The 20,965-nt window shown below is 50.6% G+C and overlaps 9 protein-coding genes across 9 annotated transcripts; 4 read left to right on the top strand and 5 right to left on the bottom strand.

The window, feature by feature from the left end:
• Positions 1-6: 6 nt before the first annotated feature.
• COCSADRAFT_348998 (uncharacterized protein) lies at positions 7-1,015 on the bottom strand (the record flags this gene model as incomplete). Its single annotated transcript, XM_007707568.1, has 3 exons — positions 7-463; positions 528-530; positions 672-1,015. The coding sequence occupies 3 exons, from the start codon at positions 1,013-1,015 to the stop codon at positions 7-9; spliced, it is 804 nt and encodes a 267-aa protein (XP_007705758.1).
• Positions 1,016-2,689: 1,674 nt separating this feature from the next.
• Positions 2,690-4,952, bottom strand: COCSADRAFT_41813 (uncharacterized protein). The gene has a single exon (XM_007707408.1). It carries the CDS (start codon positions 4,582-4,584, stop codon positions 2,923-2,925), a length of 1,662 nt encoding a protein of 553 aa, XP_007705598.1. The 5' UTR covers positions 4,585-4,952; the 3' UTR covers positions 2,690-2,922.
• Positions 4,953-6,192: 1,240 nt separating this feature from the next.
• COCSADRAFT_165512 (uncharacterized protein) lies at positions 6,193-6,742 on the top strand (the record flags this gene model as incomplete). Its single annotated transcript, XM_007707567.1, has 2 exons — positions 6,193-6,457; positions 6,510-6,742. The coding sequence occupies 2 exons, from the start codon at positions 6,193-6,195 to the stop codon at positions 6,740-6,742; spliced, it is 498 nt and encodes a 165-aa protein (XP_007705757.1).
• Positions 6,743-7,288: 546 nt separating this feature from the next.
• On the top strand, positions 7,289-8,721 carry COCSADRAFT_41811 (uncharacterized protein). Its single transcript, XM_007707407.1, has one exon. The coding sequence runs from the start codon at positions 7,761-7,763 to the stop codon at positions 8,454-8,456; it is 696 nt and encodes a 231-aa protein (XP_007705597.1). The 5' UTR covers positions 7,289-7,760; the 3' UTR covers positions 8,457-8,721.
• A 449-nt stretch (positions 8,722-9,170) lies between these two features.
• Positions 9,171-10,673, bottom strand: COCSADRAFT_41810 (uncharacterized protein). The gene is made up of 2 exons (XM_007707406.1): positions 10,512-10,673; positions 9,171-10,453 (listed from the first exon to the last, which is right to left on the bottom strand). The coding sequence occupies exons 1-2, from the start codon at positions 10,582-10,584 to the stop codon at positions 9,621-9,623; spliced, it is 906 nt and encodes a 301-aa protein (XP_007705596.1). The 5' UTR covers positions 10,585-10,673; the 3' UTR covers positions 9,171-9,620.
• Positions 10,674-10,989: 316 nt separating this feature from the next.
• Positions 10,990-13,228, top strand: COCSADRAFT_41809 (uncharacterized protein). The gene is made up of 2 exons (XM_007707405.1): positions 10,990-11,677; positions 11,734-13,228. Exons 1-2 carry the CDS (start codon positions 11,203-11,205, stop codon positions 12,894-12,896), a joined length of 1,638 nt encoding a protein of 545 aa, XP_007705595.1. The 5' UTR covers positions 10,990-11,202; the 3' UTR covers positions 12,897-13,228.
• Positions 13,229-13,914: 686 nt separating this feature from the next.
• COCSADRAFT_154402 (uncharacterized protein) lies at positions 13,915-16,215 on the top strand (the record flags this gene model as incomplete). Its single annotated transcript, XM_007707566.1, has 2 exons — positions 13,915-15,386; positions 15,450-16,215. 2 exons carry the CDS (start codon positions 13,915-13,917, stop codon positions 16,174-16,176), a joined length of 2,199 nt encoding a protein of 732 aa, XP_007705756.1. The 3' UTR covers positions 16,177-16,215.
• Positions 16,216-16,253: 38 nt separating this feature from the next.
• On the bottom strand, positions 16,254-18,146 carry COCSADRAFT_41806 (uncharacterized protein). The gene has a single exon (XM_007707404.1). The coding sequence runs from the start codon at positions 17,844-17,846 to the stop codon at positions 16,650-16,652; it is 1,197 nt and encodes a 398-aa protein (XP_007705594.1). The 5' UTR covers positions 17,847-18,146; the 3' UTR covers positions 16,254-16,649.
• A 102-nt stretch (positions 18,147-18,248) lies between these two features.
• On the bottom strand, positions 18,249-20,580 carry COCSADRAFT_176510 (uncharacterized protein; the record flags this gene model as incomplete). The annotated part of the gene is made up of 5 exons (XM_007707565.1): positions 18,249-18,357; positions 18,715-18,754; positions 19,480-19,548; positions 20,243-20,393; positions 20,536-20,580. 5 exons carry the CDS (start codon positions 20,578-20,580, stop codon positions 18,249-18,251), a joined length of 414 nt encoding a protein of 137 aa, XP_007705755.1.
• Positions 20,581-20,965: the final 385 nt, after the last annotated feature.

The following is a 20,965-nucleotide window of genomic DNA, read 5'->3' as shown; positions in this document are numbered from 1 at the left end:
TCACACTCAGTTCCATGCAATGACTTCAGTAAAGTTCTTCTGCTCAACCCTTCCATCCGGCTTCTGCAGCTGCTTGGCCTCGGCATTAAAGCAAAGCTCCGTAACGCCCGTGTCGCAAACAGGCAGCGTCTGACGAGTCTCCATGTTACAATAGATGCCTTCGAACAGAGAGATAAAGTCCGGGCCGCGCGAAGTGCTGCTGGCACAGAGCTCAGTCGCATTATGACCAGGCTCGGAACTAATGACGAGTCTGTGGTCCACGATCGTAGGTTCATCGGCGGCATCGCGTTTGAAGATGGATCCGCCTTCGGGCGTGTAGGCGCGGAAGGCAGGGTAGCGGCAGTAGTCGGCAGGGCGGGAGCCTTGGGTTTTCTTGTTGGTGAAGTCGATCCAGTGGATCATTAGCATGCCAGCTTTGAAGTCGTTGGTGTGGTCGTTATCGATCCAGGTGCATTTGGGTTTGCTGTGTTGGTTAAAAGTTAGCGTTCTGATGGTATCGTTGTTGTTCTTTAGCAGTGGGCACTTACTAGCTGCCATCAACCTAGTTTGCTTGTTAGTATGCGGAAAGGAAGATAGAGCTGGAGATTTGGTGGGAGAAGAGACTTACTGCGACGTTACCGTAGTACCAGTTCAAACCGCAGAAGGCGCCCCAATCACCGATCTAACCGTACTTTGCGCCATCCACGAAGGTAGTCGTGGCATATGGGATACAGATTGCGTCGTTAGTCGCTTGGATCTGAACAAACATGGCTTGCTGGTTGTTAGATTGTTGTACGCCAAAGTCAGCGAAGCCTCCGCTGCCAATGTAGCCGCCGCCTCGAGAACCGATGAGTTGTTGATTCTCGTTGTAAATCCGGATTGCTTGGATGCTTCCGTCGGCACCGCTGAGATCGGGACCATTCAGGGCTGCTGCAACACGGACGTTACAGACATTTGGGTTGGGGTTTTGAAAGGAGGAAGCAAAGAAGCCGAAGACGCTGAGGACGTTGGCTACCACACCGAGGACTTGGGCCATTGTTAATGAAGAGGTTTGGGTTAAGGAGTTGTTGGTGATTAGATGGTGTTTGATGGTTGATGCTGTGGAATGAAACGGAATGAAGTGGCACTGTTGACCTTATATAGATGTTGGGCAAGAGCAATCGAGTTGTCTATATGCATCAGATTTTGAAGCTCTTGAACTCTGTCAATCTCACTTTTCGATACATTCTAGGTTAAGATCTTGTTGACAAAGTTCTGTTCTATGTTTACACCTTCATGGGTCGTCATGACAAACATATGTGCCTGTTAATCTAATAGTCAGACTCTCCATGTCCACAACACACCCAAGTCATCATGAGAAGCTGTCGTCCGGCAGTTCAAGAAGCTATCAATACACAATGCTCACCTCGCTAGCCGATGTTGTCGCAAAAAGACCTTTGGAAGTCTTTCAGCCGCACGGTATGACACCGCCTCTACAAGTCACAAGTACCAAGTCAAAGTAAAGTTTGTTCTCGGTTACATGTTTAATAAGCGTTCAGCTCTTGGTAGTGGTAGTGAAAATCATGTCGATGTAAGACACCAGATCATGTAATCCAAGTCTTGGCCTTGGCTCTCGTAATATCCCTGTCTCTGCAACTTTGTCAGCGTCAGAACAGATTGATGCCATTTTAAGCAGTTTTTTTGATCTGGTTAATATATATCTTGGCGAACTCTAGAGAAGAGTATAAAAAAGTCGGTTTAGGTGACTGTGAAAAGATAGGTGTAATTGTGCGCAGAATTGTTAGCGCCAGCAATATATTCGAACTCACGTCTTCGTGCTTTTTTCACTGCTACTCCCCCGAAAAAAAGACTGTCGATATGAATTTAATTATTGCGATTGTTGCGATCGTTCTATCGAGCTCCCTACCAGCATCAGTCACGGCGGGACATGGCGTGAGTCTCTTCCTCATTCTACGCAGCAACTCAAAACGGGAAACGCCAATAGATTAACAGATTTGCGGAACCCAGGATTAGTATTGCTACGTACACGACGGTCGCATTTGCCTATGATCTCTAAGAAAAGTGCATCGTTCCCGTACAACTCGACGCAAGGCTTCGACTGAATGTAATACTCATCTTTCGACAGTGTAATCAAGATACAAATACCTATCTGTTGTCGTTTCGATTCGTAGATAAGTGGATATTATAATGAATTTTTTATGTTATTGTAGCGAGTGTGAATATTTGGGAAATCTTGTGTGAAGTTGCAAATGTAACTCGTGACGCAAGTGTGTAGCATCATGCTCACTGTTTTACCAGCATATGCTACTACTCATAGTGTTTCTCCTTTACTCTCTTAGTTTTACGATTTTTGATAGAATGGCCAGGGTTCATTGAAGAAACAGTCAACAATGAGTGAGTCTACAGTCGATAGCTCAGCAATCAGTTTGTACGAACGTTCAACGTACTTGGAAGTCAATATTTGTGTGATCCGTGAGATTTTAGTAACGCTTCTTTTCCAACTGTCGTACACGATCATTGAACAACTTACGCCCATTCTCAACTACGATGTACGTCATATTAAGAATCGATAATCGTCATTCATTGCATCATTATACGGAACGCCCGACTCAAGTAGAAGCCAGAGGTCCCTACTCATCCCAGAAACTGTGCGAAAGAGAAACAAAGCTACATCACTACTAATTGTCACGACTGAACTGCGAGGTTTCTGGTTGAAACGTGTATTTCATTTGGCCAGATAAATGATTGTGTTCCAATATTTCATACGGATACTGTTCCAGCAGTGTAGGCAGTAGGAAAGAAACTCAGTTCGGTCTATAACGGGTCTAGCTGATGAGAGCAAACAGGAATCGCCAAATCCAACAAATAACGAAGACAATGTAAAGCTCATCCCAGAAGTTCCAAAATGAAAGACCAAAATATTTGGGATGAAATCAGTCGAGTTCATTCATGTTGGGACGTTATATCGGTTTCCAGTTTCGGTGGTGATGGGGAAAGTGATCGTGGGCGCTGCGATGCGCTAGTAGCACCAGCGCCAGCATGTTCGTCTTCTTCACCGATTTGGAGTTGATCTCGCGAAGCAGTTGGCTCCGTACTGTAGAAAGAGGACGTGTGATTTATGGAATTGCGGGATAAGCGATTGTAAGCATGGCTTCTTGCAGCAATGCTTCTAACAGCACCCCCGGTTGCGGTCGAGTCCATGGATCTCCGGGCCTCGGCTCTGTTTCGCTGAATTTGTGACCAGTCATGAACAATGTTGTCAATGGAAAGAGGGCGGGGCGGCAATGATCTGCGATGATCTCGGTGTAGGGTCTCGGCGAGGATATGACGCGGTGCAGAGGAGATGCTTACACCATCAACAAGGGTATCAGCTTCCGAAAGGTGCGTTTCACTCATGCTTAGCGGGCGACCATTGAGTGTATGATCACTTGCCCTGCGAAAGTCGTTATCCTCATAGGAAGGAAACCCGCCCCCCAGAAATGCCAGGATAGAATGGCGTCGAGGGGATAGGCCATCTAGCCAACGTAGATATTCTCCACGCTCAGTGACACCATCGGTATCTGTCATGCCAGGAGGAGCTGTGTGAGCCGCGACACCAGAGAAACGAGTTTTGAATTCGGTGAGTTGCTTACGACCCCATGAAATTCGCTTCTGGGGAGGCAAAGCCCGCAAAGCCTGAGGGTCCAAGGTTTTCAGTGAAGCCAGTGCGTCCGCAGCAGTGGTTGATGAGGTGCATACATCAAGTGTAGCTAGATCAAAGTTGGTGTCGATCTCTTCTAGTGATTCGGCATGTTCCTCACGAGGGGATGGCGCTATTTCAATTGTAGGAGAAGCGCTGATCGGTGCGCATGCCGGATCCTGATGACGGTTTTCGTACTTTGAGCTCTCTTTCCTCGAAAACCATTTACCCAGGTTGAAGGGGATATTTCGCGACTTGAAGAATCTCGTTCTGACTTTTTGCTTAATATTGGAAAGTATTTGTCGGCCCTCGGCTAAAGAGTTCTTATTGTACTTGTATCTACCGATACTGCGGACTGTTGTCTGTAAGGGATTGTCGTCAAAGGTTGTTGTAGGCATTCGGGAACTTCTGCCGGATCTGGAACGGATTGAAGTCTCCCGTGATGGACCGGCCGATGTCACTTCTGGAATGACTGTGAGGACAGAAGAGAGCATCGCAATTGGAGTAGAAGCCCGTATCATATGAATCAAAGTGGTACGGAATTCAGTTTCAATGGGATCTGGTTCTAGACTTATGGTAGAAAGAAGGGATAGTCGCGTGGCGTTGGCGTTTCCAGAAGACAACAATAGCCGTTTGCACCTTTTGCAGTAGACATCGCGAACCTGGGTAAAATCGTTCGAGATTCTGACGTGTACCCGGAGCGATTTGTGGTAATGATGGCAACTTGGGCAGACCCCACTGATTTCGAATGCCCAATTTCCATTGGGTGGTCTGAGTGCACTTCCAGTAGAAGAGTTTGTGTTCTGCCTAGTGAGTCCAGGCATAGGGGGTATCGCGTCTGAAGAGCCAGTATCATGAGTGGTGCCGACAGATGTATTTGCAGGAGGCAGAGAGGTCATCGTTGGAGAACCAAGCCCAATGGACATGATGGCTAAGCGGTGTGTCCGCTTCCGTGACTATAGTATCCAGAAGAGACCTTCGATGAATGCATGAGTTGATTCGGTCAGAAAGAAAACAGTAGTAAAATCCTAGGTTGCGAACAACGAAGGGTCTTAGGTTGAGTTGAATGTACGTCTAGAAACAAGGCCAGTAAAAAACAGAATGGGTGATCCAAGGGTAGGGCGAGACGGTCAAATAGCTGCGGGAACTGGTTCGGTGGGTGTTCTGGAGAATTTAACAAGTGGTTTGGCATACCCTGCACCCACCACTATCGATGTTCTTGCCTACACTCAGGCGCAGGACGCCTCAATGGTGAATTGTTGGGGCTAAATGTGTGGCGCAGTCGCATGGGTAAGCTCCAACTCGCAGAGATTGGCAGGGGCCGAAACCACACATGACACAATGAGGAAGTTCTGAACAAGAGCAACTGGATAATGCTCTTGGATTCATGACCCAAAGAAATTCCCGAGATTTATGGTTAAGGTCAGAAGGACAGGTTTATCAAGTACGGCCTGGCCAGCAAAGTGCGATGGCAAGCCATATCTTGCGGAAAGAGAAGAGTGAGTTGGGGGCCACGAACTGGAGGTAGTACAAACTGCACCACCTAAGAGGCGCTTGTCGCGCGACAGCGGGATGTGGCTGGAGAATGTCAGCCTGGCTATGCAGGCAACAATATTGACCATGACGTGAAGTCGCTCACATGGTTGGTCTTGTGCCTTGTTTTACTATTTTTTTGTTGTAAGTCGAGATGGATCAAATGCTGGGAGCGCATTGCTAGGCAGCACTATCAGGTCGTTTTACACAGCCCACCACTGCACTGAACAAGCAATAGAGCACGAAAGAGCGGTGAGGTGATACTCCGGACGGAAGTTCACAGAAAATATTGTTTAGTTCATACAACTGGTACGATGCGGCAACAAATTTAAGTGGCTCTCAAAGTGTAGTCCAACACAAGGGTTTACATGCAATAACTGGAGAGATGGTGTCGAAGGAGCTAGTGTCGTAACGGGACTAGCTTGGTGCACGTGCCGTCGTCTTGGCTCCCACTCGCTTGCTGGTGAATTTGATGATTTTCGATAACCCACTCGACAGAGCATCGACAACACCACATCGACGTACGACAAGCCGCCATCATGTGTGAGTATGCCCTGTTTGCTTAAAAGCCCCTTGGTAATTGCGACTGTACTCGTGTGTCGAGCGAGAATCATTCCGCTCGCGCAGAGGGCAGGGTCGCAGTGCTGAAGGACCCAACACGCATAGTACAGACATGCTGACAATCGCACAGCGCTCGTCTCCGGAGAGAAGTCTAAGTATGTCAAGACACCATCCTGAGGATTCACGCATCATTCGTCGCTTCCGTCTTATCGCAATGCCTTCTTCGATCTCAGCTACCCGTTATGTCAATCCGCCTCCCTAGTCCAATGGCGTGCAAGAACCAGTGGGAAGAGCAATGGTAGACGCTTGTGTGCAGGGTGTATTTTATAGGATACTAAGGATCTGGCTGAAAGAGTTACACAAACTTGGGCATGCTAGTTGGACTGGACAGGCGGATTGCGATAGCTGGTGGCTGTGAGAATGGAATTGCGCACACGCACATGGGCGATGTCGATTTTGACTCGTTCTCGCACAGTCAGAGCAATGCTGACTTGCACAGCTTCCAATACATCATCCGTTTGTTGAACACGAACGTCGATGGCAAGCAGAAGGTCATGTACGCCTTGACCAAGATCACTGGTGTCGGTCGCCGTTACTCCAACTTGGTCTGCAAGAAGGCCGATGTCGATCTCACCAAGCGCGCCGGTGACCTTACCTCCGAAGAGCTTGAGCGCATCGTCACCATCATCCAGAACCCTCTCCAGTGTACGTATCGGCCAATGTTATCTCCATTGCACTATCGCTGACACACAAACAGACAAGATTCCTTCCTGGTTCCTCAACAGGCAGCGCGATATCGTCGATGGCAAGAACAGCCAGATCCTCGCCAACGGTGTTGCCTCCAAGCTTCGTGAAGATCTTGAGCGCCTGAAGAAGATCCGTGCTCACCGTGGTCTCCGTCACTACTGGGGCCTCCGTGTCCGTGGTCAGCACTCCAAGACCACCGGTCGCCGCGGCCGAACCGTCGGTGTCTCCAAGAAGAAGGGATAAATGTTTTCGCTTGCGCTGGGCAGCTGGGGCTGGGACATGCCTTTACGAAATGGGTGGTGCACTTACGGTGTTTATCAAACGGCTTTCATTGGCTTTCACGTTTACACTTCATGCGGCAATGCACGATATGGGGTGAAATGATGCGCCACGGTTAGGGTTGGCCGAATACAGCCTGTACCAAAATCACACATTCAAATTTCGACTTGTTCCAACGAATGACTTGACGTTTTTTTACTACCGAAAGATTCAATGCTTTTGTGCATCACGATGGTTGCTTTGCAGCGCTCGGCCCGCTCAGTTGTTGACAAATGAAGACTTTCGTCGGCAGTGCAGCCATACTATGTCCACCACGTCACACAACACCTATGCTTATCAAGTCTATCGTGGTGCATCGCTGTCCTCCAAGAATAGGTCTTTTTCAAAAATCAAGGAAGGACTCGCGACTATGTGTTGCTCGTATGCAGACTTGTTACTCCACTGTATGATGAAATCTGGTCGCAAGCTACTAATAAGATATCGACAGCATTGCGAACAGCATTACCGTAGCGGGTACACTTGAAACAAAGAAGCAGTAAGTCCTAGGCTCGTGATACATGTCTCGATCCCTGTACCTTGGTGTTCATCGATTCATGGCGATTGGAGGACTAACCGCCAAGTGTGGAGTGCGCTGTCTCCCATGCATGGTGCACCAACCCGTCGCAGCTGTCGGCTTACGCAGTGTTACGATATTCCACCCACTAACACCATCCCTTCCCCCGCCATGTGCGCCTCGTCCGAAAAACGGTCCTCTGAAGCACTGCAGCCTCGTCTTGTTACAAACGTCGTGGCGTGGTCACAGATTCGCGGTGCAGGGCCAGCGAGCCGGGTGGGTGCATGCACGAGGGAACTATGATTGATATAAGCCTTAGTGAGGGATGAGCAGCCTACGTTTATAGTTTATATACCTGTGGTCCTTCCGGTTCTTTGTTTTTTCTATGGTTGCCACATAGACGGATTTTCGCGCCGTAGCCGCTACAACATGGCGACTCTTGCCGTTGCACCGCAGACCCCCTCCTCCCCGAAAGTGCGGATACGATCTCAGTCATTCGACTCGCCGTTTCTCCGCATCAGCGTCACGTCCGTCGAAGAATCATCGTTTTCAAAGTCGACCGGGACACTGGAGACACTGGCAGGCTACGATGACATGGAGGAGAGCGTTGCAGCGGGAGTGTTCAGGTCTGCGAGTACGCTGCCTCTACTGAAGACCAAGATGAGTGACGAGTCGATGCTGTCAGAAGCATCGAGTGCCAGCTCTTCGTCCGTCACCACGTCTCCGACCAGCACGGAGAGCAGCATGGAACTCGACGACGAAGACGAGTCAATTGCGTCGGAAGAAGAAGAAGAAGAAGAGCAACAGCAAGAGCAACAGCACCAGCGACCCTATCCTTTGACATTTGCTCAGAGCACCACCACCACAACTACCCCCTCCTCAGACAAGGACAAGGACACGGCGCCGAGCCCACTGTCCCCCTTTCTATACCAAGATACCAGCTGTCCCATGTACTCGCCGTGGCTCGTCTGCGCCGTCCTCGACATGCACGACGTGCACCGGTTGGACTGGACGTCAATTGCGGAGCCGATTGAACGGGTGTGGGGCGTACGGACTAGCAGCGCCGATGTACTCGGTATCTTGAGTGACAACGGGCGGGTGATGCGGCGACGCTGGTGGGACTGAGCTGACTAGCCTGGCATACTTGTCCTTTTTCTTTTATCCTTCTTCTTTTATTTTACGTCACTGATTGTCACTTCGTGGTTCTCTTTCATTTGTTATGGTTTTGGTTTGCATGGTTTAGGTTATGGCTTTTCTTTCTCCAATTTTTTGTCTCTTTTGTTTTATGGGTTTGCTCCGGGTTGGGAACGGTAGTTACGACGTTATGACACATTTTGTGATACAATATGCAGAATTGAAGTGAGAGATAAAAAAGGTTAGAGGAGGGGGGGTCATCGGGGGGGGGGGGGTATTGCGTTAAGATTGCAGGCTGCAGAGTTGGATTCAGTGATAGCATTTATGGGGTTCTTTTGTAACAAGAATATTGAGTATGCAATTGTTCAACTTGATGATTATCATCTGCCCACTTCACCTCAAGTACATGGGATAATTTTGGAAAAGGGTATGAACAAAATATTCACTCTCAGCCCCCACACTGTCTGTCTGTGTGGGGGATGACGAGCTGAATAGCATGCGGGATGGAGGGGGTGAGGAACAGTTGTCCCACAGCGAGTGGTTTCTTGGCCACATGCAATCAATCATGGTTGCGGGTATTACTGCATTAGTTCGGGATGAGAATGGTCAAACGGAGACCCGTCTGTTGTACAGAATGTACTAATCGTGGAGGCACATGACGTTATGCGAGGATGTAGCAATGCAGAAAACATGTGATAGAACAATTGTATGTATATTGGAATTGCGCTGTCATCGTGGATTTAACCAATGACTGAATTCTAGCTATCCAAGGCATCAATTTCCCATCATACAAACTTTCGATACGCAAGGGCTAGAACAGCATATGAAAGAGTCACGTGTGCACAGCGCGGTGCTTACCGCTGTGTCGCAAAGGCCCGACTGCGGCAGAACCGTGCACGGAAGCTGTGTATGGTTCGGGGCATGTGCTCGGATGACCATGTTGCAGAGCGAGGCAAGCAAAGGAGCGGTGGAGTATGTCTGCCATGTTGCCCTTGCAGACCGTATAAGTCCATGCATTTGACTCCAGAGGCACCACGCGAAAGGGCCCACCGTCTCTTACACAGGCTATTTCCTCTTCTGGCAGTGGAACACCCGCACGTGAGAGCGAGAGCAACACGCGACGCGTGCTGAAAAGACGTGTCTCCACTCACTCAATCAATCATCAGCGCCAACCGCCATTTCGAGTACTTCGACGTTGCCCCTTCCTTTTGTTTGGCCCTCAATCAGCTCGTTAAGACCCTTGAACGCACCAGGCTCGATGAGGCCCACTGCTTCCCACTCTGCGCCTACGGTATCTTGATTCTCGACCTTTTCCATGAGGCCGAGTATGGCATCCTTGACGGTGCCTACTGTGCCCTTGTCTTCGGCACCCGCTTGGGCCTTTGGCGCAGTCTTGATGCTCTGTTTGAGGACAGAAGTTGGACACGTAATGCGCAGCTTCATTTGCATGCGAGCGACGGGTATTGGCTGATGAGCGATGAGCGCCTTCATGGCAAACAGGGCTTGCGATTTGGCCGACTTGTTGGTGACGACGCCAGTCCACTTTGGCAGCTCCTTCGCCTTTGCCTTTTCGTCACCATCTTCCTTGGCCTCGCCCTTTTCCTTTTCACTCTGCTGCGACGCTGCAGCAGAACTCAGCTGATCCAGCGCCTTCTCAATCATGCCTGTCGTGTACACGCGCTTCGTCTTGGGATCCACCAGCTTTCCGGATACAATGTCGATGACCTCATTCTTGGTCCTCTCGAGCTCGGCATTGCGCTCCTTCTCGCCTACTTGCAGCTCGCCATGGTCGAGTATATTTATGATGATTTCCTCGAGCGACTTCTTGGGAAAGGCTTTTTCGAGATCGGTCTTGGGGGCGACCTGACCCTTGGAGACGTTGAGGAAGACGTTTTCGATTTGCAAGACGTTAGAAAGATCCTTTTCGACCTTGTTACGCCACTCGAGGACTTTGTTCTTGTAGCATGCGATTTCGAAGCGCTTCTTGCCTGTGGCGTGTAAGTGGAATGCAGAATAGGCAGAGAGGGCTTGGCGGGGTCTTCGCACCCTTCTTCATGCGCACCAGCGACACATTGGTCAGCTTGATCTGGTTCGACGGTTTGATGATCCCGACAGGCATGTTGGCGATCTATGGGGGCTCTGTGGGGGGTAGTTGTGGTCGGGGTGCTGATGCCGGGCGCGCGATATAAAAGTTGGATGGCATTTTTGGTGGGGGCATTGCCCTCAGCGGATGACATAGCACCAGCCGGTTCACTCAGAATGATCCAAAGGGCGCTAGGCCATATCGGGCACATGCAGGTCCCGCGGTACTCTGCTGCACCTGCACGCCTAGTAGAGCTCTCTAGCTGCTCCGGCTGCAGCAGAACAGACGGTGACGGTCGTGTTCCTGACGTGTCTGCCAGGGCCGTCTGTCGTCCCGTCCTCGCAGATGGGCCGGCCAGCTATCGTGAAACGCTAAGCCCATGTGATGCTCGAGCTTGGACGCGCCAGCCTCTCTGATAAGCTTCGGGGGTGCGCGTCATGCTCCGTTGCCTGGACAAGCGGCTCCTCCGCACGAGCTATCCCACACCCCATCTCACCTCCTCCTTCTTAACCCTCCCTCACCCTCTCTCACTCCACATTCCATCCCCCTCTCCCCCAATCCATCATCAGCTGCTTCTTCCGTCACTGGTAGAAGCTCTTCCTCTTCTTCAATCACATATAGCTACGGCTCTGGAAGCTTAGCACACCCGCCACCATGAAGGTAGCCACCTCAGCGCTGCTCGTTGGAGCGGCCGCTGCTGTTGCGCCCCAGCAGCAGCAGGTCCTCAAGTTCCCTAGCTCCTTCAGCGAGCTCAAGGAGTCTTCGTGGGCCAAGGGCATGCACAACCTCGAGGATAGTCTCAAGTCGCTCACTGGCGAGGCGCGCGCCATCTGGGACGAGGTCGCCATGATGTTCCCTGAGAGCTTCGAGAAGGCCGCCTTCTTCTCCCAGCCCAAGCCGCATACCCGCAAGCCCGACAGCGAGTGGGACCACATCATCAAGGGCGCCGACATCCAGAGCGTCTGGGTTGAGAATAAGAACGGCGAGAAGGAGCGCGAGATCGACGGCAAGCTCGAGCAGTACAGCTTGAGGGCCAAGAAGGTCGACCCCAGCGTTCTCGGCGTCGACAAGGTCAAGCAGTACTCTGGCTACCTCGACGATGAGGAGGAGGACAAGCACCTGTTCTACTGTGAGTACCCCAATGAACACCCGCCATCGCCACTCCGTGTATCTAATGCTCCGCAGGGTTCTTTGAGTCGCGCAATGACCCCAAGAACGACCCCGTTGTCCTCTGGCTCAACGGCGGACCCGGCTGCTCCTCGCTGACCGGTCTGTTCATGGAGCTCGGTCCCGCGTCCATCACCAAGGACCAGAAGATCAAGAACAACCCATACTCGTGGAACAGCAATGCTTCCGTCATCTTCCTTGACCAGCCCGTCAACGTCGGATACTCATACTCGAGCGGCTCAGTTAGCAACACTGTTGCTGCTGGCAAGGACATCTACGCCCTACTCACCCTCTTCTTCAAGCAGTTCCCCGAGTACTCGCACCAGAGCTTCCACATCTCTGGCGAGTCTTATGCTGGTCACTACATCCCTGTCTTTGCCTCCGAGATCCTTTCCCACAAGAAGCGCAACATCAACCTTCAGTCCGTTCTCATCGGTAACGGTCTGACTGATGGTCTTACTCAGTACGAGTACTACCGTCCCATGGCCTGCGGTGAGGGTGGCTGGCCTGCCGTTCTTGACGAGTCTCAGTGCCAGGCTATGGACAACGCCTACCCCCGCTGCGCCAGCCTCATTGAGAACTGCTACAACTCTGAGTCTGTCTGGTCCTGTGTTCCCGCTTCCATCTACTGCAACAACGCCATGATTGGTCCTTACCAGCGCACTGGCCAGAACGTCTACGACATCCGCAAGCCATGCGGCAGCAACTCGCTCTGCTACGACGAGCTTGAGTGGATTCAGGGCTACCTCAACAAGAAGGAGGTCATGAAGGCTGTCGGTGCCGAGGTCTCCGGCTACGAGTCTTGCAACTTCGACATTAACCGCAACTTCTTGCTCCAGGGTGACTGGATGAAGCCCTTCCACCGCGTTGTCCCTAGTATCCTCGCCGAGATCCCTGTCCTTATCTACGCCGGTGATGCTGATTACATCTGCAACTGGCTCGGTAACAAGGCCTGGACTGAGGCTCTTGAGTGGCCCGGTGCTAAGGACTACAACAAGGCCGAGATGAAGGACTTCAAGATTGACGGTGACGGCAAGACTGTTGGACAGGTCAAGTCCAGCGGTAACTTCACCTTCTTAAAGCTTCACGCTGGTGGCCACATGGTCCCCTACGACCAGCCCGAGGCTTCTCTCGAGATGCTCAACAGGTGGTTGGGCGGTGAGTTCTGGAAGTCATCCTAGGTGCTTCCACACGAAACAGTATTAGGATGAAATTGTTATGATTGGATGTAGATATATGGCGAGCGGAATAGTTCCCAATTCGCTTGTCGTTGTATTATACGAATTCGCATTTCGTAGTCATGTCCTTAATGGATGAAAGAAATAATCCAATTATGTGCTACTTTAATCCCAAGTTTCCGCCTTACAGCTAAGTCCATATAACACCCAGCAATGGAAATATGCTGCCCTATGGTCCATCGCTACTACCAGCACAACGTAATGCACAGACCTTGGTCGCAAACAATCCCAACTCCACTACTACACACTTCGCATACCATCATCTCTACTCTATCTACGGCCTGTGTGCTCGCAACACCCCTCAAACATTGCGGTTATCTGATATCAACGCTGTCGGTCTCTCCAGTGTTTCAATTTCGATACTTGTAGTACAACTTCATCTGAGGTAATGTACCGAACCGCATTGTACTAACCCCCTATGGGACTTGACGGTACGACCTCATCCAATGCTGGCCCGCACGGCTTGTAGTCGCTCGGCAGTTTTTTCTTTGTATACAAGTAGCCTAGGTCGAGAAATACAGGAGCTGTAGGAACTAACAAATTATCCCACTGAAAACGTGCAATACCCTACTTCTGAGAAGAGGGCGGCTCGGCTCAAGTCAAGGGGTCGCAGTGATTGAGCGCATGGTGGCGTTTTCGGGCACTTGCCAGCCGTAGAAGGCTGCAACAGAAAACCTCAGCTGGACAGATACTGGCAAAAAATAGCTAGACTAACGGCTGCCTCGTCAATTCAAGTCCAGCCGCACCTTGGCGCCGGCACATGATGAATCAAATAATGAACCTTGTTTACTCTGCTTTACAACCACTGGGTATTGAGAAATGATTTCCTAGTAACGAATAACACGAGAAATATTTGTTCTGTATCTCAAAGTCGATTTTGCACGTAACTCAAATGGACGTTGAACCGCTTCCCGCCTCAAGCGGCGACCGAGTCAGCTATCCGAGTCGAATTCGTCAGTGGATGGAAGTATGCAACTCATCACATGGCGATATCTGCGTCCCAAAGCCGATATCACAACAACCCCAAAACGACGGGCCTCAATGGCTCATCGATACCCACGACCAATGCATCGTGCCCGGAATCTCCGCGAATCATTACTTGGCTCTAAGCTATACCTGGCCAGAAACCCGCAACTCCTCTACACCGGCACCACGCAGTTTACTCCTTGACGCCGCGAGCATAGTAGACCTCCAAATACCTGGATGCTTTTCTAGCTCTGCTATCGTAGAGCTCCTACCGGGAGTGATCAAACACGCTATGAGCGTAACGGCTGCACTCGGCGAACGATATCTCTGGGTCGACCGACTTTGCATTGTGCAAAACGATGCGGGGACACTCGATCAAGTCACAAGGATGGATAAGATATACGCAGGAGCATATCTCACCATCATTGCTGCAGCACCGGATGCCATGTACCAAAGCGATCAATTGGCAGAATGGCCTCGTTTTGACATCTTGTTCAAACATTCAAATCCTTCTGGCCTCAGCGAAGTTCAAGTCATCCGTGCCATGGACTATCGATATCAGAATTTGAGAGCATCTCGGTGGGCGACAAGAGGGTGGACGTTCCAAGAGCAGATACTTTGCAAAAGGGCCGTTGTATTTACCGAGAAAGGAATCTTTTGGGATTGCCAGTGTTGCATGTGGGACGGCGCGGATCTTAAGCCAGGCCAGGACCATGAAACCATCTCAGTCTCCACGGACATGGGCAAGCGGTTTGTGACCCGATGGTGGCCCGATTTTAGCTTCTACGTCGATCTTATCTGTCCGTATAATGGCCGAGAGTTTTCCTATCCCCAAGATGCACTATTAGGCTTTTCGGGTGTCTTGAGCGCCTTGTCGCGATCGTTTCCTGGAAAATTTATATCGGGCGTACCGAGCATATTTCTCGACCATGTTCTGCTATGGCAGCCATTTGAGACTGCAGAGCGGCGCGTAGATCGAGGCAACTCATCAAGCACATCCGGAGGTGTGTCCAGCCTTCCATCGTGGGCATGGTGCGGATGGCAATGTTTTGTGGATCCAATGAGTCTTCGCTCTGGCCTAGCTTACATGAACGAGGATCAAATGCGAAATCGAGCCCGAAGCTGGCAAACACAAAACTTGATAGATTGGCGTGCGTCTAACAATCTAATACAGTCGGAATTGATGTCGGATCCGCCCTTTTTTGGTGAGCATGTTAAGCTCTCAGGTTCACCTGACACACTTCCAGAAGAGTGGCAATCCCACTACGAACTCGGTACGGAAGCTCCGAGTTATAGCCATGCAACAGATCGAAAGCTACTCTTCAGACACCCGATACCGCTATCACTCGATGCCTCACGGCAGCCCGAACTCTGCACAACCTCCTACCTAACCTTCGAAACCACCTCTGCCATGTTCCTCCCCGCCACCATCCTACGACCACTCAAGTCCCAGGAAATGGTTAGCTGGTGAGTTCCATGTACTAACTGCATGCGAGACATATACTGACCTCGTACTTACGAATCTGCCAGGGGCGACGTCAAAGTCTCCGTCTTTGAAGACCGCATGTTCGCCCTCGGCCCACGCGACAACAAAGTCCCCCCCGTCATTGTCCTCAAACAGCCAAACGGCATGTTCGCCGGCCTCCTCCGCCACATGAACAACGATCGCATCAATCCCAACCTCCCCGTCGAACTCGTCGCCATATCAACTGGCAGCGCTAATACGCTGGACCTTGAATTCTCACTTGAATGGAATGTCTTCGCCGACCTAGAACTCTATTACACATACGGCAATGTCTGTAAAATCATACCATTTGCCTCTCCGCCAATCACTGGGCAGCAGAAACGCGCGCTGCTATTCGATACGTCGATGGCGTTTGGCGAGGAAGCAGCAAAGGATGATAGTAACAGTGCTCTCGTCCCGGAACTCAGTGCTATAGAGAATGAAATCAACGATCAGGTAAAGTTGGAAATGGAAAGGCACGAAGAGAGGCTGGTAAAGCTTAATGCGACGCAAGAGTATCGGACGCGGTATGAGCAGAAGATTTGGTTCAATGTTCGGAGGAAGGTGCTTAGAGAGCGGAAGCAAGGGAAGAGTGTAGGGGATGGGGCACCCGGTGGTGCGGTGTGTCAGTTCTATAACGTTCTTTGGATTCAACGCAAGGATGGGGTTGCGTATAGGGTCGCGTGTGGGTGGGTGCCGAAGTATGTGTGGGAGGCGCATTCGAAGGGGCCTGTGAAGGTCGTGTTGGGTTGAGTGCTTTGTAAAATGCAGATAGAGAGAATAATGCATCACTAAATCCATAACCATGTGCTCACAACAAAGAGTCTTGTGATGATTTCTCATACGTTAAATTGTTTTGTAAGACAGTGCTGAAATCAACACATGCGTCTTGTTTCCCTTTTGTTGTCCAAATCTACCCATCGGCCAAATATGTACATTGCATAATCTAGCGCGAGAACACCGAAGTAGCAGCAAGATTTCCGCCCCAGTACAGATACACAAAGCAAGCACATTTGCGTCATGCAAACTGCTGCAAAACACCCCATTCCCCCAAAAAAATTGTCGAAGCAAACATGGTGGTGCGATGGCGACCAAGAAGCAACATGAAGAAAGAAAAGAAAAAAAAGAAGCCAGCGTCCAGGAACGTAATGAACGAGTGAAAAAAAGAAGATGAAGAAGGATATGTACGAAGAAAAAAGTCCAACAACAACCCATGCACAGAGAACCTAACCATACATATCACAAGTCATAGTCTTAATCTCATATTCGCTCTCGCCCTCAACAACACCACAGGAGACATCCCACCCAAGCTCAAACGTGTCGCTCTCAGGCATGCGGTCCTTGGCACCAGCAGCACAATTGGCATCGATAGTATAGTACGAAGTCTCCATAGCAGGCGCAGAGTTCCAGTCGCAGGCGTCGGTGCGCTTGTAAAAAGTGCGGCGGTGCAGACGGAGGGCCTTGCGCTCGATGCTCTTTTCGGGGGAGTCGCAGAAGCAGCGGGCGGCGAGGGTGAGGACGTCGCGGGTGCAGTCGCAGCGGGAGCCGTCGACTTGGTAGCGGCGCGTGTTGGGCTTGACTGCTGGGTGGGCGCGGCCCCAGTTTCGCGAGGAGGAGTCGGGAGCAGCGGTTTCGGCGGTTTCGGACTTGTAGATGGTGGTTGCGACTACGGTGGTTACGGTGACGACACCGCCGTTGTTATTGTTGCTGTTGTCGCCAGCGGGTTCCTTCTCGTAGCTGTCATCGTTGCTGGGTGGCTGAGTTGTCTCAGGCTGAGGTGTCTCCTTGGGTGAAGTGGCAGAGTATGCTGGCTCCTCAGGCTGAGATGCTGATTGGGAGGGCTTGCTGGGCTCAGTGCTGTTGCCTGATCCTCCACCGCCAATATGCACCTTGCTGCAGGACTCAAAGCTCTCATGCTCACGGTTCAGCCAGATCCAGACAAACAGAGCATCGCCCTCGGGCATGTTGGTAGGGACCTTGAAGTCGAAGGTCTGGGCCTCAGGTGAGCCATCTTCGGTAGCATGCGGGCAAGCACCGTGGTATGATGCAGCCAATTTCCAGCTCTTGCCCTTGTCCGTGGAAAATCCGACCTGGCAGGATCCACCATAGTGAGTACCACCGGGAGCAGCTTTGTCATAGTCGAAACTGGTAAGCTGGAAGTAGGCATCTTGACCAGACTGCCAGGTGACAGACGCCTTCTCGGTATCGAACTTGTCAAGGTGACCACGGCAGGGGCCTGGAGAAGGCCTGCTGTCACCTCCATCAGGGCCGCAGCATCCAAGTGGGAAGTTGAACTCGGGGTCGATTTCGGTTGACTGAGGGTTGATGGATGGCGCTCCACCTAGCGGGGGAGGGTAGTACAAGCTCATGTGAGCCTGGGCAGCGCCAACTAGGGCAAGCACAGACAGAATTTTCATATACATAATGTGTATAGAGCGTTTTTTTGTAGAGACTGTGGTTGTTATGAATGCAAGGAAGGACTGGAAGTTGCAAAGTAGAGTCAGAGCTGAAAGGACAGTGTAATGACGGTGCTGTTTCTGTGAAGAAGGTGTTTCTTGACAGCAACAAAGAAGCTCAAAGAAGAAAGGCGGTCCGGCGCTTTCGAACAAGAAAGTGAGTGAATGTAGAATGAATGTAGACAAAGACTAGCTTGTCACGAGTGAGTGTGTATCTATCACTGGGATTGATGCCCTCTTTCACAAGAGCAGGCAGCGAGCTTTTAAATCACCTCCTGACGACTGGACCATAGTTGTCGATGGGTCCCGTATAACACACCTTAGCACGCCCAGTCTCGGCGGCTGAAGAAGGGTTGTGCTCGCAGCATGCTAGTAGCCTCTGCCTAAGAGTGGAGCGTAGATGTAGTATACGGGCCCCTGACTTTGCGACGAGCCAATAGTGACAGCGAAACCAGGTAGTACATCGGCGGAAGTGGACCTGTTTGGGAAAGGCAGCGAGACGCGAGAGCCTGTGGGTCTCGAGTGAAGGACTCGCTGCCCGGGTCCGCGATGGAGGTTCTGCTGTTCGTGGCTGACGGAGTCCGCATCGTGTTTCACGCTCTCCCGTTTTTGGCGTAGCAGGGGCGCTTGTCCCTGGCGAAGGATCACTTCGTCAATTACCACGCCCAACGTTTTGCGCAATGATTAGCACGCGACCAGGAAGACTGACAGCAGATTCGTTTCATGAACAGACCGTTTACGTTTCTTCGGCTATAATACCAATGGTGTTTAGCCATGTGAGTGATATGGCGCCAGCGGCTGTCAGGCCTCTATCGATAACGCTCTTGTCGCTTACTCTCGCCACGTGCTTGTGATCGACCTGGCCTGTCCCGAACCTTTGACTTGGTTTTTACGTTATTTGTACTCCACTTCCTTTGAGCAAGTAACAATCACCGTCTGGTTAACCGCCCTCTCGTATTTCTTCTGCAGGACAATGTGTCTGTGAATAATCTAGTTGATGCCGTCAGCTGCACTACCTTCTGCAGGTGCTCCGTCCGGGTGTAGCCTATCGCCACTGCCAACGGCCTGGTGTCGTCGTTTGTGCAAGTTGCAGGCTGCAGGGGGTACCTGATGATCTCTTTCAAGCCATCCGTCCGAGACTAACAACTAGTCAGGGCCTCGTTACGCGGGGCTCGGATTTCGGCAACGTAGCGGCATCTGGAGGCGAAGTCCCGATACACGACCAAGAACGACCAAGAACACCCAAATGATCCTTTACCAAGCAGTGTGGACGTTGCACAGTAGCACTCGTGATACTGCTTACTCGGCTTTTGTAGCCGTACCCCTTTGACGTTACGTACTCTTTTGGAAAAAGTTGATACAGTAAGCTGAAGTATGCAGTCATGCATCAAAAGTCCAGCAGAAGTTGTTTTCCAACGCACATCCAAGTGCCCCTAGAATCACCATTCCCATCTCCAAGGCAATCTGTCGTGTCTCATGGGAATTACAGAGAAACAAAAATCCTACATTACGGATGCCCCCGCATACTCTAGATCAGCCAATCGGAGGCACAGACAGGGCACATACGTATTCACAATGAAGCGCGCGTGCGCATACTTACATACACCAAAGCCAGTCCCGTCGATCATTTTAACCGCCTCATGTTTCAGCCTAACCCAACGTCCTCTACCTATTGGAGGAAATGCTATCGATACGGAAACATATCGCGACCCGCCCAGTAAGAACGACAGGCAAAGCTACCTAAGATCACATCTTTTTTTTTCGCGGACGATCATGTCACTGTAGTCATTTAAGACCGGCTGTTTCGGATAGCAGTCATTGTCGTTTTTTGTAGTGCCCTTGAATTTGAATAAACGACCAGTAACATGTCGCCAACAGCACCACTTAGCATGCAACTCACTGCTGTAGTCAAACACTGTCTTCAGATTTCAGGGCTCATGCTGAGATGTAATAGTAGTATTAGTTCTCCTAGCCTCCCCCCTTCGCACAACCCCAAGAATATCTTTCCCCTTTTGAAAAAAGAACGACAGACTGTTGATGTAGAAGGCCAGACGCCAAATTTCTCTTTTCCTACACCCAAATCCATGAAGTGTCCATCCCCAAGCCTTTTACTCCCTCCTTCTACTTCACATGAATCGCCCGCTTCCCTTACCATTAAATATTATTGCTTCCCACATCCTTACTCTAATTGACATACATGACAGCAAGGTCCTTGGGAGCACAGCTCTGAGTGGCATTGCTGGCACACGGAACATCACACTGCGCCGCATCGACCTTAGTTCCCTATTTCTTAATGTGATTGCCACATTGGCAGATCTCGCCGGATACCGCATAGTACCTGTATCGATAACAGGTTTGCGCACAGTTCTCATGCCTGTTGTCCCGGTCGCGCTCAAGGAAAGCGAGATGATCAGCGAGGAGGACCTTCTTCTTGGGATCCTTGAAGCACCCGTTGAAGGTGAAGGGGTTGCAGGCACAGTTATATGCCGTGACGTTCTGACAGCCGAGCGGGGGCTCATTGCCTGCGTTTCTCTTTCTTGGTTAGCGGTGCATTGCACAAGCGTGGCTATTATCTGTTTGGCTTGCCGTGGCACTGATATTGACATACAGAAGTGTTGTACTAGCTGGGTGGATGTTTCGCGTCGGCGGCATAGACTGCAGTAAGCAGCCCAGAAGCAAGGACAATCAAAGGGGTCTTCATGGCGGTTGTAAAGGTGGCTTGGTTGGAAGGTTGGTGGGTGTAAAGGCTAGTGGTTGTAGTAGTTGGAAGAGTGTAAATCTCTGTGTGATGGATAAAACGTCTTCTAAAGCATGTAATTTTATATTGTCATGTTGATATTGGGCCCCTGCTTTCATGCTACAAAAACTGTATATGGGTTTCGGGCAATCTACCAGTGAATATTTGCAAATACATCTTCCATCTACTACGCTGTGTTGTGTATCCTGATGCAACCACAATTCGTTATGCTGCTGCCCCTATCACAACCTTAGTTCGCTGCCCTACTTCCTTTGCTGCAACCATAGTTGATGTAGTTACCTTATCCAATTGATTTATATTTAATTTCTAGTTGTTCAGGGTATATTCT

Source organism: Bipolaris sorokiniana (assembly GCF_000338995.1).
Source record: "Bipolaris sorokiniana ND90Pr unplaced genomic scaffold COCSAscaffold_19, whole genome shotgun sequence".
Classification (NCBI taxonomy): domain Eukaryota; kingdom Fungi; phylum Ascomycota; class Dothideomycetes; order Pleosporales; family Pleosporaceae; genus Bipolaris; species Bipolaris sorokiniana.
The sequence above is the reverse complement of the archived record's forward strand: the minus strand, read 5'-3'. Positions and strand labels throughout refer to the sequence as shown.